Below are 14,424 nucleotides of genomic sequence, written 5' to 3' on the forward strand. Positions count from 1 at the left end.
CCAATATCCCCCCATATCCCCCCATATCTTCCCTATATCCCCCCTATATACCCCCATCTCCTCCCTATATCCCCCCCGTTTCCCCCCTATATCACCCCCTATACTCCCCCATATGCCCCCCATATCCCCCATATCCCCCATATGCCCCATATCCCCTTATCTCCCCCCCATATCCCCCCTATATCCCCCCATATCCCCCCCATATCCCTCCTATATCCCCCCCATAACCCCCCATATCCCCCCCATATCCCCTTATCTCCCCCCATAATCCCCCCCATATCCCCCCATATCCCCCCCATATCCCCCCATCTCCCCCCATCTCCCCCTATACCCCCCCATACACCCCCTAAATCTCCCCATAACCCCCTATATCCCCCCATATCTCCCCCATCTCCCCCCCATAACCCCCCATCTCCCCCCATGTCCCTCCCCACTGCCGCAGGCCGGGGACACGGTGGGGGTGCTGCGCCGGCAGGATGGGACCCTCCACTTCTTCGTCAATGGGGCGGCCCAAGGCCCCGCCGCATGGAACGTGCCCCCCAACGTCTACGCCGTCGTCGACCTCTATGGGCAAGCGGCGCAGGCCACCATTGTGGAGGAGGGGGGTGAGGCTATGGGGGGTGATGGGGGCTATGGGGCGATGGGGGTAACGGGGCAATGGGGACATCATGGTCTGGGTTTTGGGTCCCCCATTGGGTGCCCCATTGGGTTCTCCATTGGATCCCCATTGACTCCCCATTGACTCCCATTGACGCCCATTGACTCCCATTGACTCCCCATTGACTCCCATTGACTCCCATTGACTCCCATTGACTCCCCATTGACTCCCATTGACTCCCCATTGACTCCCATTGGCTTCCATTGGCTCCTATTGACTCTCATTGACTCCCATTGACCCCCATTGACTCCCATTGACTCCCATTGACACCCATTGACTCCCACTGACTCCCCATTGACTCCCATTGACTCCCCATTGACTCCCATTGACTCCCATTGCTTCCCCATTGACTCCCATTGACTCCCATTGACTCCCATTGACTCCCGTTGACTCCCCATTGACTCCCCATTGATTCCCATTGACTTCCCATTGACTCCCATTGACTCCCATTGACTCCCCTTTGCCTCCCATTGCGTCCCATTGACTCCCATTGACTCCCATTGCCTCCCATTGACTCCCCATCGCCTCCCATTGACTCCCATTGACTCCCATTGACCCCCATTGACTCCCATTGACTCCCCATTGACTCCCCATTGACTCCCATTGACTCCCATTGAGTTCCATTGACTCCCATTGACTCCCATTGACTCCCATTGACTCCCATTGACTCCCATTGATTCCCATTGACTCCCCATTGACTCCCATTGACTTCTCATTGACTCCCATTGACTCCCCATTGACTCCCATTGACTCCCCATTGACTCCCATTGACTCCCATTGACTCCTCATTGACTCCCATTGACTCCCCATTGACTCCCCATTGACTCCCATTGACTCCCATTGACTCCCATTGACTCCCATTGACTCCCCATTGACTCCCATTGACTCCATTGACTCCCATTGACTCCATTGACTCCCATTGACTCCCATTGACTCCCATTGCCTCCCATTGACCCCATTGACTCCCATTGACTCCCATCGCCTCCCATTGACTCCCATTGACTCCCATTGACTCCCATTGACTCCCATTGACTCCCCATTGACCCCCATTGACTCCCCATTGACTCCCATTGACTCCCCATTGCCTCCCATTGACTCCCATTGCTTCCCCATTGACCCCCATTGACTCCCATTGACTCCCATTGCCTCCCATTGACTCCCATTGCCTCCCATTGACTCCTCATTGACTCCCATTGACTCCCATTGACTCCCATTGACTCCTCATTGACTCCCATTGACTCCCATTGACACCCATTGACTCCCCATTGACTCCCATTGACTCCCATTGACTCCCCATTGCCTCCCATTGACTCCCATTGACTCCCATTGACTCCCCACTGACTCCCATTGACTCCCACTGACTCCCACTGACTCCCATTGACTCCCCATTGACTCCCCATTGACTCCCATTGACTCCCCATTGACTCCCATTGACTCCCATTGACTCCCCATTGCCTCCCATTGACCCCCATTGACTCCCATTGCCTCCCATTGACTCCCATTGACTCCCATTGACCCCCATTGACTCCCCGTTGACTCCCCGTTGACTCCCATTGACTCCCATTGACTCCCCATTGACTCCCATTGACTCCCATTGACTCCCATTGACTCCCATTGACTCCCATTGACTCCCATTGACTCCCATTGACTCCCATTGACTCCTCATTGACTCCCATTGACTCCCATTGACTCCCCATTGACTCCCATTGACTCCCATCTCCTCCCATTGACTCCCCGTTGACTCCCATTGACTCCCATTGACTCCCCATTGACTCCCATTGACTCCCATTGACTCCCCATTGCCTCCCATTGACACCCATTGCCTCCCATTGACTCCCCATTGCCTCCCATTGACACCCATTGACTCCCATTGACCCCCATTGACTCCCATTGACTTCCCATTGACTCCCATTGGCTCCCATTGACTCCCATTGACCCCCATTGACTCCCATTGACTTCCCATTGACTCCCATTGGCTCCCATTGACACCCATTGACTCCCCATTGACTCCCATTGACTCCCATTGACTCCCATTGACTCCCATTGACTCCCCGTTGACTCCCCGTTGACTCCCATTGACTCCCCATTGACTCCCATTGACCCCCATTGACTCCCTATTGACTCCCTATTGACTCCCATTGACTCCCATTGACTTCCCCTTGACTCCCATTGACTCCCATTGACTCCCCATTGATTCCCATTGATTCCCATTGACTCCCATTGACTCCCATTGACTCCCCATTGACTCCCATTGACTCCCATTGACTCCCATTGACTCCCCATTGACTTCCCATTGACCCCCATTGACTCCCATTGACCCCCATTGGATCCCCATTGACTCCCATTGACTCCCATTGAATCCCATTGACCCCCATTGACTCCTCATTGACTCCCGTTGACTCCTCATTGACTCCCATTGACTCCCATTGACTCCCATTGAGTTCCATTGACTCCCATTGACTCCCATTGACTCCCCATTGACTCCCATTGACTCCCATTGCCTCCCATTGACTCCCATTGACTCCCATTGACTCCCATTGCCTCCCATCGCCTCCCATTGACTCCCATTGCCTCCCATCGCCTCCCATTGACTTCTTGTCTCTCCCCTGCCCCACAGAGACCCCCTTGTGCCCCCCATCTCCTTGCCCCCCGGCGGCTGGGGCCGGGTCCTCCCCTCCAGCAGGGGGCGCCGCGGGGGAGCTGCGCTTCCACCGGCGGCACGGCGCCAACGCGCTGCTCACCAACGGCGGGCGCACGGCGCTGCGCCAGAACTGCCGCGCCGAGTTCAACGACGCCATCGTCGTCTCCAACCGGTGAGCGACCCACGGGGACCCATAGGGACCCATTGAGACCCATAGGGGTACATAGAGACCCCATTGAGACCCATAGGGACCCATAGGGGCCCATAGGGACACATAGGGACCCACTGAGACCCATAGAGACCCATAGAGACCCATAGAGACACCGTAGAGACCCATAGAGACCCCATTGAGACCCATAGAGACCCAATAGAGACACATAGGGACCCATAGGGACCCGCAGAGACCCCATTGTGACCCATAGAGACCCCATAGGGACTCCATAGAGGCCCATAGGGACCCATAGGGGCACATAGGGACCCATAGGGACCCATAGAGACCCCATTGAAGCCCATAGAGACCCCATAGGGATCCCATTGAAGCCCATAGAGACCCCATAGGGACCCCATAGAGACCCATAGGGACACATAGGGAACCATAGAGACCCCATTGAGACCCATACAGACCCCATAGGGACCCCATAGAGGCCCATAGGGACATATAGGGACCCATAGGGACACATAGGGACCCATAGGGACCCATAGAGACTCCATTGAGACCCATAAGGACCCATAGAGACACATAGGGACCCATAGGGACACATAGGGACACATAGGGACCCCATAGAGACACATAGGGACCCCTTAGGGACCCATAGGGACCCATAAGAACCCCATAGAGACACATAGAGATCCATAGAGACCCATAGGGACACATAGGGACACATAGGGAGCCATAGAGACCCACTGAGACCCATTCCGACCCATAGGGACTCATAGGGACCCATAGGGACACATACAGGGACAACAGAGACCCATAGAGGGACCAAAGAGAACCATAGAGAGACCATAGAGACCCATTGGGACCCCCAGAGACCCATAGAGACCCACAGAGAGCCGTAGAGACCCATAGAGGGGCCATAGCGACCCACAGAGGAACCATAAAGGGACCATACAGATCTACAGAGGGACCAAAGAGACCCATAGAGAAACCATAGAGACCCCATAGAGGGACCATAGTGGACCCATTGCCCCCATTACCCCCATTCCCCCCCACTGCCCCCTATCACCCCCTTGCCCCCCATTACCCCCATTGCCCCCCATTACCCCCATTGCCCCATTACCCCCCATTACCCCCCATTGCCCCCATCACCCCATTGACCCCATTACCCCCATTGCCCCCCATTGCCCCATTGCTCCCCATTACTCCAATTACCCCCTATTGCCCCATTGCCCCCCCATTGCCCCCCATTACCCCCCATTGACCCCATTGACCCCATAGCCCCCCATTGCCCCCCATTGCCCCATTACCCCCCATTACCCCCATTGCCCCATTACCCATTACCCCCATTACCCCCATTGCCCCCCATCACCCCATTGCCCCCCATTGACCCCCTTGCCCCCCATCATCCATAGGGCGCTGCGGGATGGGGAGCTCTTTGAGATCGTCATCCAGAAGATGGTGGATCGATGGTCGGGCTCCATCGAGGCCGGTGAGATGGGGGGCGCAATGGGGGGCTATGGGGGGCTATGGGGGTTCAATGGGGGGCTATGGGGGGCTATGGGGGGCAATGGGGGGCAATGGGGGGCTATGGGGGGCAATGGGGGCAATGGGGGGCAATGGGGTCAGTGGGGGGCTATGGGGGGCTATGGGGGGGATGGGGTCAGTGGGGGGATGGGGTTAGTGGGGGGCTATGGGGGGCTATGGGGGGGATGGGGTCAGTGCGGTGCTATGGGGGGCTATGGGGGTCAATGGGGGGCAATGGGGGTCAATGGAGGGTATGGGGGGCTATGGGGGGGATGGGGTCAGTGGGGGCCTATGGGGGGCTATGGGGTCGGTGGGGGGCAATGGGGGCCTATGGGGGGGATGGGGGGCAATGGGGGGCAATGGGGGGACCCCCAATCCCCCCACCACCTGACACTCCTCATGGACACCCATTGAGGTCCGTTGACCCCATTGATCCTCATTGATCCCCATTGATCCCCATTGCCCCCCACTGAACCCCATTGATCCCCATTGCCCCCCATTGCCCCCCATTGCCCCCCATTGACCCCCATTGCCCCCCATTGTCCCCAAGGGGTCACCGCCATCCGCCCGGAGGACCTGGAGTTCCCCAACACCATGACAGACATTGACTACGACACCTGGATGCTGAGGTGGGGACGGGCGCCCCATAGCGCCCCATAGCGCCCCATAGCGCCCCATAGCACCCCATAGCACCCCATAGCCCATATATATCTCTGTATCCCATTCACATCCCATATATATCCCATACGTGTCCCATACATGTTCCATACACGTCCCATACATGTTCCATACATGTTCCATACACGTCCCATACACGTTCCATACACGTCCCATACACGTCCCATACACGTCCCATACACGTCCCATACACGTCCCATACACGTCCCATACACGTCCCATACACGTCCCATACACGTCCCATACACGTCCCATACACGTCCCATACACGTCCCATACACGTCCCATACATGTTCCATACACGTCCCATACACGTCCCATACACGTCCCATACACGTCCCATACATGTCCCATACACGTCCCATACACGTCCCATACACGTCCCATACACGTCCCATACACGTCCCATACACGTCCCATACACGTCCCATACACGTGCCATACACGTCCCATACACGTCCCATACACGTCCCATACACGTCCCATACACGTCCCATACACGTCCCATACACGTCCCATACACGTCCCATACACGTCCCATACACGTCCCATACACGTCCCATACACGTCCCATACACGTCCCATACACGTCCCATACACGTCCCATACACGTCCCACGTCCCACACGTCCCATACACGTCCCATACACGTCCCATACACGTCCCATACGCGTCCCATACACGTCCCATACACGTCCCATACACGTCCCATACACGTCCCATACACGTCCCATACGTGTTCCATACGTGTCCCATACACGTCCCATACACGTCCCATACACGTCCCATACACGTCCCATACACGTCCCATACACGTCCCATACACGTCCCATACACGTTCCATACACGTCCCATACACGTCCCATACACGTCCCATACACGTCCCATACACGTCCCATACACGTCCCATACGTGTCCCATACACGTCCCATACACGTCCCATACACGTCCCATACACGTCCCATACACGTCCCATACACGTCCCATACACGTTCCATACACGTCCCATACACGTCCCATACACGTCCCATACACGTCCCATACATGTCCCATACGTGTCCCATACACGTCCCATACACGTCCCATACGTGTCCCATACACGTCCCATACGTGTCCCATACACGTCCCATACACGTCCCATACGTGTCCCATACACGTCCCATACGTGTCCCATACACGTCCCATACACGTCCCATACGTGTCCCATACACGTTCCATACACGTTCCATACACGTCCCATACACGTCCCATACACGTCCCATACACGTCCCATACACGTCCCATACGTGTTCCATACACGTCCCATACACGTCCCATACACGTCCCATACACGTCCCATACACGTCCCATACACGTTCCATACACGTTCCATACACGTCCCATACACGTCCCATACATGTCCCATACACGTCCCATACATGTTCCATACACGTCCCATACACGTCCCATACGTGTCCCATACGTGTCCCATACACGTCCCATACACGTCCCATACACGTCCCATACACGTCCCATACACGTCCCATACACGTCCCATACACGTCCATACACGTCCCATACACGTCCCATACACGTCCCATACACGTCCCATACGTGTCCCATACATGTCCCATACACGTCCCATACATGTTCCATACACGTCCCATACACGTCCCATACACGTCCCATACACGTCCCATACACGTCCCATACACGTCCCATACACGTCCCATACACGTCCCATACACGTCCCACGTCCCATGTCCCATACACGTCCCATACACGTCCCATACACGTCCCATACACGTCCCATACACGTCCCATACGTGTCCCATACACGTCCCATACGTGTCCCATACACGTCCCATACACGTCCCATACACGTCCCATACACGTCCCATACACGTCCCATACACGTCCCATACATGTCCCATACACGTCCCATACATGTCCCATACACGTCCCATACACGTCCCATACACGTCCCATACACGTCCCATACACGTCCCATACACGTCCCATACACGTCCCATACACGTCCCATACACGTCCCATACACGTCCCATACGCGTCCCATACACGTCCCATACGCGTCCCATACACGTCCCATACACGTCCCATACACGTCCCATACACGTCCCATACACGTCCCATACACGTCCCATACACGTCCCATACACGTCCCATACATGTTCCATACATGTCCCATACATGTTCCATACACGTCCCATACACGTCCCATACACGTCCCATACACGTCCCATACACGTCCCATACACGTCCCATACACGTCCCATACACGTCCCATACACGTCCCATACGTGTCCCATACACGTCCCATACGTGTCCCATACGTGTCCCATACACGTCCCATACACGTCCCATACGTGTCCCATACACGTCCCATACACGTCCCATACACGTCCCATACACGTCCCATACACGTCCCATACACGTCCCATACACGTCCCATACACGTCCCATACGTGTCCCATACACGTCCCATACACGTCCCATACACGTCCCATACACGTCCCATACGTGTCCCATACACGTCCCATACACGTCCCATACACGTCCCATACACGTCCCATACACACGTCCCATGCACGTCCCATACACGTCCCATACACGTCCCATACACGTTCCATACACGTCCCATACACGTCCCATACACCCCATCTGTCCCATACACGCCCCATAGCGCCCCATAGCACCCCATAGCACCCCATTGTACCCCATCTAAACCCCACTCTATCCCACTCTACCCCATTGAATCCCACTCTACTCCACTCTCCCCCACTCTGCCCCATTGAACCCCACTCTGCCCCATAGCGCCCCATAGCACCCCATAGCACCCCATTGTACCCCATCTAAACCCCACTCTACCCCATTGAATCCCACTCTACTCCACTCTACTCCGCTCTACCCCATTGAACCCCACTCTGCCCCATAGCGCCCCATAGCACCCCATAGCACCCCATTGTACCCCATCTAAACCCCACTCTATCCCACTCTACCCCATTGAATCCCACTCTACCCCATGGAATCCCACTCTACCCCATGGAATCCCACTCTACCCCATGGAATCCCACTCTACCCCATTGAATCCCACTCTACCCCATTGAATCCCACTCTACCCCATGGAATCCCACTCTGCCCCATGGAATCCCACTCTACTCCACTCTAATCCATTGTACCCCACTCTACCCCATCTAAACCCCATTGTACCGCACTCTGCCCCATTGAACCCCACTCTGCCCCATAGCGCCCCATAGCGCCCCATAGCTCCATCCCATAATACCCCTGTGCATCCCCATAGCGGGACGGCGGTGATGCAGGACGGGAACACGCTGCGGAACAACTCCGCCTGCGCCCTATAGCCCTATCCCCATGGGCTCTGCCCCATAGCGCCCCATAGCGCCCCATAGCACCCCATAGCACCCCATTGTACCCCATCTAAACCCCACTCTATCCCACTCTACCCCATTGAATCCCACTCTACTCTACTCCACTCTGCCCCATTGAACCCCACTCTGCCCCATAGCGCCCCATAGCGCCCCATAGCACCCCATTGTACCCCATCTAAACCCCACTCTATCCCACTCTACCCCATTGAATCCCACTCTACCCCATTGAACCCCACTCTGCCCCATAGCGCCCCATAGCTCCATCCCATAATACTCCCTGCATCCCCATAGCGGGACGGCGGTGATGCAGGACGGGAACACGCTGCGGAACAACTCCGCCTGCGCCCTATAGCCCTATCCCCATAGCACCCCATAGCACCCCATTGTACCCCATCTAAACCCCACTCTATCCCACTCTACCCCATTGAATCCCATCTAAACCCCATTGTACCCCATTGTACCCCATCTAAACCCCACTCTATCCCACTCTACCCCATTGAATCCCACTCTACTCCACTCTACTCCACTCTGCCCCATTGAACCCCACTCTGCCCCATAGCGCCCCATAGCACCCCATAGCACCCCATAGCACCCCATAGCACCCCATTGTACCCCATCTAAACCCCACTCTACCCCATTGAATCCCACTCTACTCCACTCCACTCTGCCCCATTGAACCCCACTCTGTCCCATAGCGCCCCATAGCGCCCCATAGCTCCATCCCATAATACTCCCTGCATCCCCATAGCGGGACGGCGGTGATGCAGGACGGGAACACGCTGCGGAACAACTCCGCCTGCGCCCTATAGCCCTATCCCCATGGGCTCTGCCCCATAGCGCCCCATAGCGCCCCATAGCTCCATCCCATAATACCCCTGTGCATCCCCATAGCGGGACGGCGGTGATGCAGGACGGGAACACGCTGCGGAACAACTACGGCTGCGACCTGGACGCGCTGGGCACGGGGTCCCGCATCGGGATGATGAGGACGGCGAGGGGGGATCTGCGTTACTTCATCGATGGGGCTGACCAGGGGGTGGCGTGCTCGGGGCTGCCCCATGGTGAGAGCAGGGGTGTATGGGGTGGGGGGTGCATGGGGTGTGAGGTATGGGGTGTGGGATATGGGGTGTGGGGTGTGGGGTATGGGGTATAAGGTGTATAGGGTATATGGCATATGGGGTATGGGATGTATGGAGTATGGGGTGTGGGGTATAGGGGGTATGGGGTGTATGGGGTGTATGGGGTATGGGGTGTGGGGTGTGGGATATATGGGGTACGGGATATGGGGTGTATGGGGTGTGGGGTGCGGGGTGTGGGATGTATGGGGTGTGGGGATGGGGGTGTGGGATATGGGGTATGGGGTGTATGGGGTGTATGGGGTGTGGGGTGTATGGGGTGTATGGGATGTATGGGGTATGGGGTATGGGGTGTGGGATGTGGGGTGTGGGATATGGGGTGTATGGGGTATGGGGTGCATGGGATGTGGGGTGTATGGGGTGTGGGATATGAGTTGTGAGGTGTGGGATATGGGGTGTATGGGGTGTGGGGTATGGGGGGTATGGGGTGTGGGGTGTATGGGGTGTGGGGGGTATGGGGTATGGGGTGTATGAGGTGTATGGGGTATGGGGTGTATGGGGTGTGGGGGGTATGGGATATGGGGTGTGGGGGGTATGGGGTGTATGGGGTATGGGGTGGGGGGTATGGGGTGTATGGGGGGTGGGGTGGGGGGTGTGGTGTGAAGTGTGGGGTATGGGGTGTGTGGGGTATGGGGTGGGGGGTGTGAAGTGTGGGGTATGGGGTGTATGGGGGGTGTGGGGTGGGGGGTATGGGGTGTGGGGGTGGGTATGTGGGTTATGGGGTGTGGGGGTGTATGGGGTGTATGGGGTGTGGGGTGTATGAGATGTGGGATGTATGGGATATGGGCTGTGGGGTGTGGGGTATGGGGTCCATGGGGTATGGGGTGTATGGGGTGTTGGGATATGGGATGTATGGGATGTGGGGTGCATGGGGTGTGGGGTATGGGGTGTGGGGGGTGTGGGGTGTATGGGGTGTGGGATGTGGGGTGTGGGGTATGGGGTGCATGGGCTATGGGTTATGGGGTGTGTGGGGTATGGAGTGTGGGGTGTGGGATACGATGGGAATGGGATATGGGATAGAGTGGGGTATAATGGGTTATTATGGGATGTTACTGTGGGTCATTATGGGGTAGCTATGGGTCCCTATGGGTCCCTATGGGTTAGCTATGGGTCCCTATGGGTTAGCTATGGGTCCCTGTGGGTCCCTATGGGTTAGCTATGGGTCCCTATGGGTCATTATGGGTTAGCTATGGGTCCCTATGGGTCATTATGGGTTAGCTATGGGTCCCTATGGGTTAGCTATGGGTCCCTATGGGTCCCTATGGGTCCCAATGGTTCCCTATGGGTTCCTATGGGTCCCTATGGGCTCTATGAGTCCCTATGGGTCCCTATGGATCCCTATGGGTCCCTATGGGTCTCTATGGGGTGGCTATGGGTCCCTATGGGGTGGCTATGGGTCTCTATGGGTCCCTATGGGTTCCTATGGGTCCCTATGGGTTCCTATGGGTCGCTATGGGTCCCAATGGCCCGCGCCCCTGCCCCACAGAGGTCTACGCCGTGGTGGATCTCTATGGGCAGTGCGTGCAGGTGTCCCTCACCGGGGCCTCGGGCCCCACAGACAACAGCCTGACCCCCAACTCCGCCCCCGACAAGGCCTGCGCCCTCCCCTCGCCAGGTGGGACCCATAGAGCCCTGCGCCCCATAAGTGCCATTGACCCCCATAGCGCCCTGTGCCCCACAAGTGCCATTGACCCCCATTGACCCCTGCGCCCCACAAGTGCCATTGACCCCCATAGCGCCCTGCGCCCCACAAGTGCCATTGACTCCCATTGACCCCTGTGCCCCACAAGTGCCATTGACCCCCATAGCGCCCTGTGCCCCACAAGTGCCATTGACTCCCATAGCGCCCTGTGCCCCACAAGTGCCATTGACTCCCATTGACCCCTGTGCCCCACAAGTGCCATTGACCCCCATAGGGCCCTGTGCCCCACAAGTGCCATTGACCCCCATAGCGCCCTGTGCCCCACAAGTGCCATTGACCCACATAAGGCCCTGCGCCCCACAAGTGCCATTGACCCCCATAGACCCCCGTGCCCCACAAGTGCCATTGAGCGCCCTGTGCCCCCAGTGCCATTGATCCCCATAGCGCCCTGCGCCCCACAAGTGCCATTGACTCCCATTGACCCCTGTGCCCCACAAGTGCCATTGACTCCCATAGACCCCTGTGCCCCACAAGTGCCATTGATCCCCATAGCGCCCTGCGCCCCACAAGTGCCATTGACTCCCATTGACCCCTGCGCCCCACAAGTGCCATTGACTCCCATTGACCCCTGTGCCCCACAAGTGCCATTGACTCCCATTGACCCCTGCGCCCCACAAGTGCCATTGACCCCCATAGGGCCCTGTGCCCCACAAGTGCCATTGACTCCCATTGACCCCTGTGCCCCACAAGTGCCATTGACCCCCATAGCGCCCTGTGCCCCACAAGTGCCATTGACCCCCATAGCGCCCTGTGCCCCACAAGTGCCATTGACCCCCATAGCGCCCTGCGCCCCACAAGTGCCATTGACTCCCATTGACCCCTGCGCCCCACAAGTGCCATTGACTCCCATAGACCCCTGTGCCCCACAAGTGCCATTGACTCCCATTGACCCCTGTGCCCCACAAGTGCCATTGACTCCCATTGACCCCTGTGCCCCACAAGTGCCATTGACCCCCATAGCGCCCTGTGCCCCACAAGTGCCATTGATTCCCATTGACCCCTGTGCCCCACAAGTGCCATTGACCCCCATAGCGCCCTGTGCCCCACAAGTGCCATTGACCCCCATAGACCCCTGCGCCCCACAAGTGCCATTGACTCCCATTGACCCCTGTGCCCCACAAGTGCCATTGACTCCCATAGCGCCCTGTGCCCCACAAGTGCCATTGACCCCCATAGCGCCCTGTGCCCCACAAGTGCCATTGACCCCCATAGCGCCCTGTGCCCCACAAGTGCCATTGACCCCCATAGGGCCCTGTGCCCCACAAGTGCCATTGACCCCCATAGCGACCTGCGCCCCACAAGTGCCATTGATCCCCATAGACCCCAGTGCCCCACAAGTGCCATTGATCCCCATAGCGCCCTGTGCCCCACAAGTGCCATTGACTCCCATTGACCCCTGTGCCCCACAAGTGCCATTGACCCCCATAGCGCCCTGTGCCCCACAAGTGCCATTGATCCCCATTGACCCCTGTGCCCCACAAGTGCCATTGACCCCCATAGCGCCCTGTGCCCCACAAGTGCCATTGACTCCCATTGACACCTGTGCCCCACAAGTGCCATTGACCCCCATAGCGCCCTGTGCCCCACAAGTGCCATTGACCCCCATAGCGCCCTGTGCCCCACAAGTGCCATTGACTCACATAGGGCCCTGTGCCCCACAAGTGCCATTGACCCCCATAGTGCCCTGTGCCCCACAAGTGCCATTGATCCCCATAGCGCCCTGTGCCCCACAAGTGCCATTGATCCCCATAGCGCCCTGTGCCCCACAAGTGCCATTGACCCCCATAGCGCCCTGTGCCCCACAAGTGCCATTGACCCCCATAGCGCCCTGCGCCCCACAAGTGCCATTGACCCCCATAGCGCCCTGTGCCCCACAAGTGCCATTGATCCCCATAGCGCCCTGTACCCCACAAGTGCCATTGACTCCCATTGACCCCTGCACCCCACAAGTGCCATTGACCCCCATAGCGCCCTGTGCCCCACAAGTGCCATTGATCCCCATAGGGCCCTGTGCCCCACAAGTGCCATTGACTCCCATTGACCCCTGTGCCCCACAAGTGCCATTGACCCCCATAGCGCCCTGCGCCCCACAAGTGCCATTGACCCCCATAGCGCCCTGTGCCCCACAAGTGCCATTGATCCCCATAGCGCCCTGCGCCCCATAAGTGCCATTGACCCCATAGGGCCCTGTGCCCCACAAGTGCCATTGATCCCCATAGCGCCCTGTGCCCCACAAGTGCCATTGATCCCCATAGCGCCCTGCGCCCCACAAGTGCCATTGACTCCCATTGACCCCTGTGCCCCACAAGTGCCATTGATCCCCATAGCGCCCTGCGCCCCACAAGTGCCATTGATCCCCATAGCGCCCTGTGCCCCACAAGTGCCATTGACCCCCATAGCGCCCTGTGCCCCACAAGTGCCATTGACCCCCATAGCGCCCTGCGCCCCACAAGTGCCATTGACCCCCATAGCGCCCTGTGCCCCACAAGTGCCATTGACCCCCATAGACGCCCTGTGCCCCACAAGTGCCATTGACT

General features: G+C 57.7%; 1 protein-coding gene across 1 annotated transcript; it reads left to right on the forward strand.

Moving 5' to 3' along the window:
• Window positions 1-442: 442 nt before the first annotated feature.
• Window positions 443-11,800, forward strand: LOC134158093 (neuralized-like protein 4; the record flags this gene model as incomplete). The annotated part of the gene is made up of 6 exons (XM_062607743.1): window positions 443-605; window positions 3,276-3,471; window positions 4,872-4,948; window positions 5,534-5,612; window positions 9,941-10,110; window positions 11,672-11,800. Coding segments are annotated over 6 exons (814 nt in total), but the record flags the coding sequence as incomplete, so codon positions are not given.
• Between the last annotated feature and the right edge of the window lie 2,624 nt (window positions 11,801-14,424).

The sequence above is a fragment of the Pezoporus occidentalis genome, unplaced genomic scaffold (genome assembly GCF_034315485.1).
Source record: "Pezoporus occidentalis ecotype Australia unplaced genomic scaffold, CSIRO_AGI_Poc_V1 ctg1247, whole genome shotgun sequence".
Lineage (NCBI taxonomy): Eukaryota > Metazoa > Chordata > Aves > Psittaciformes > Psittacidae > Pezoporus > Pezoporus occidentalis.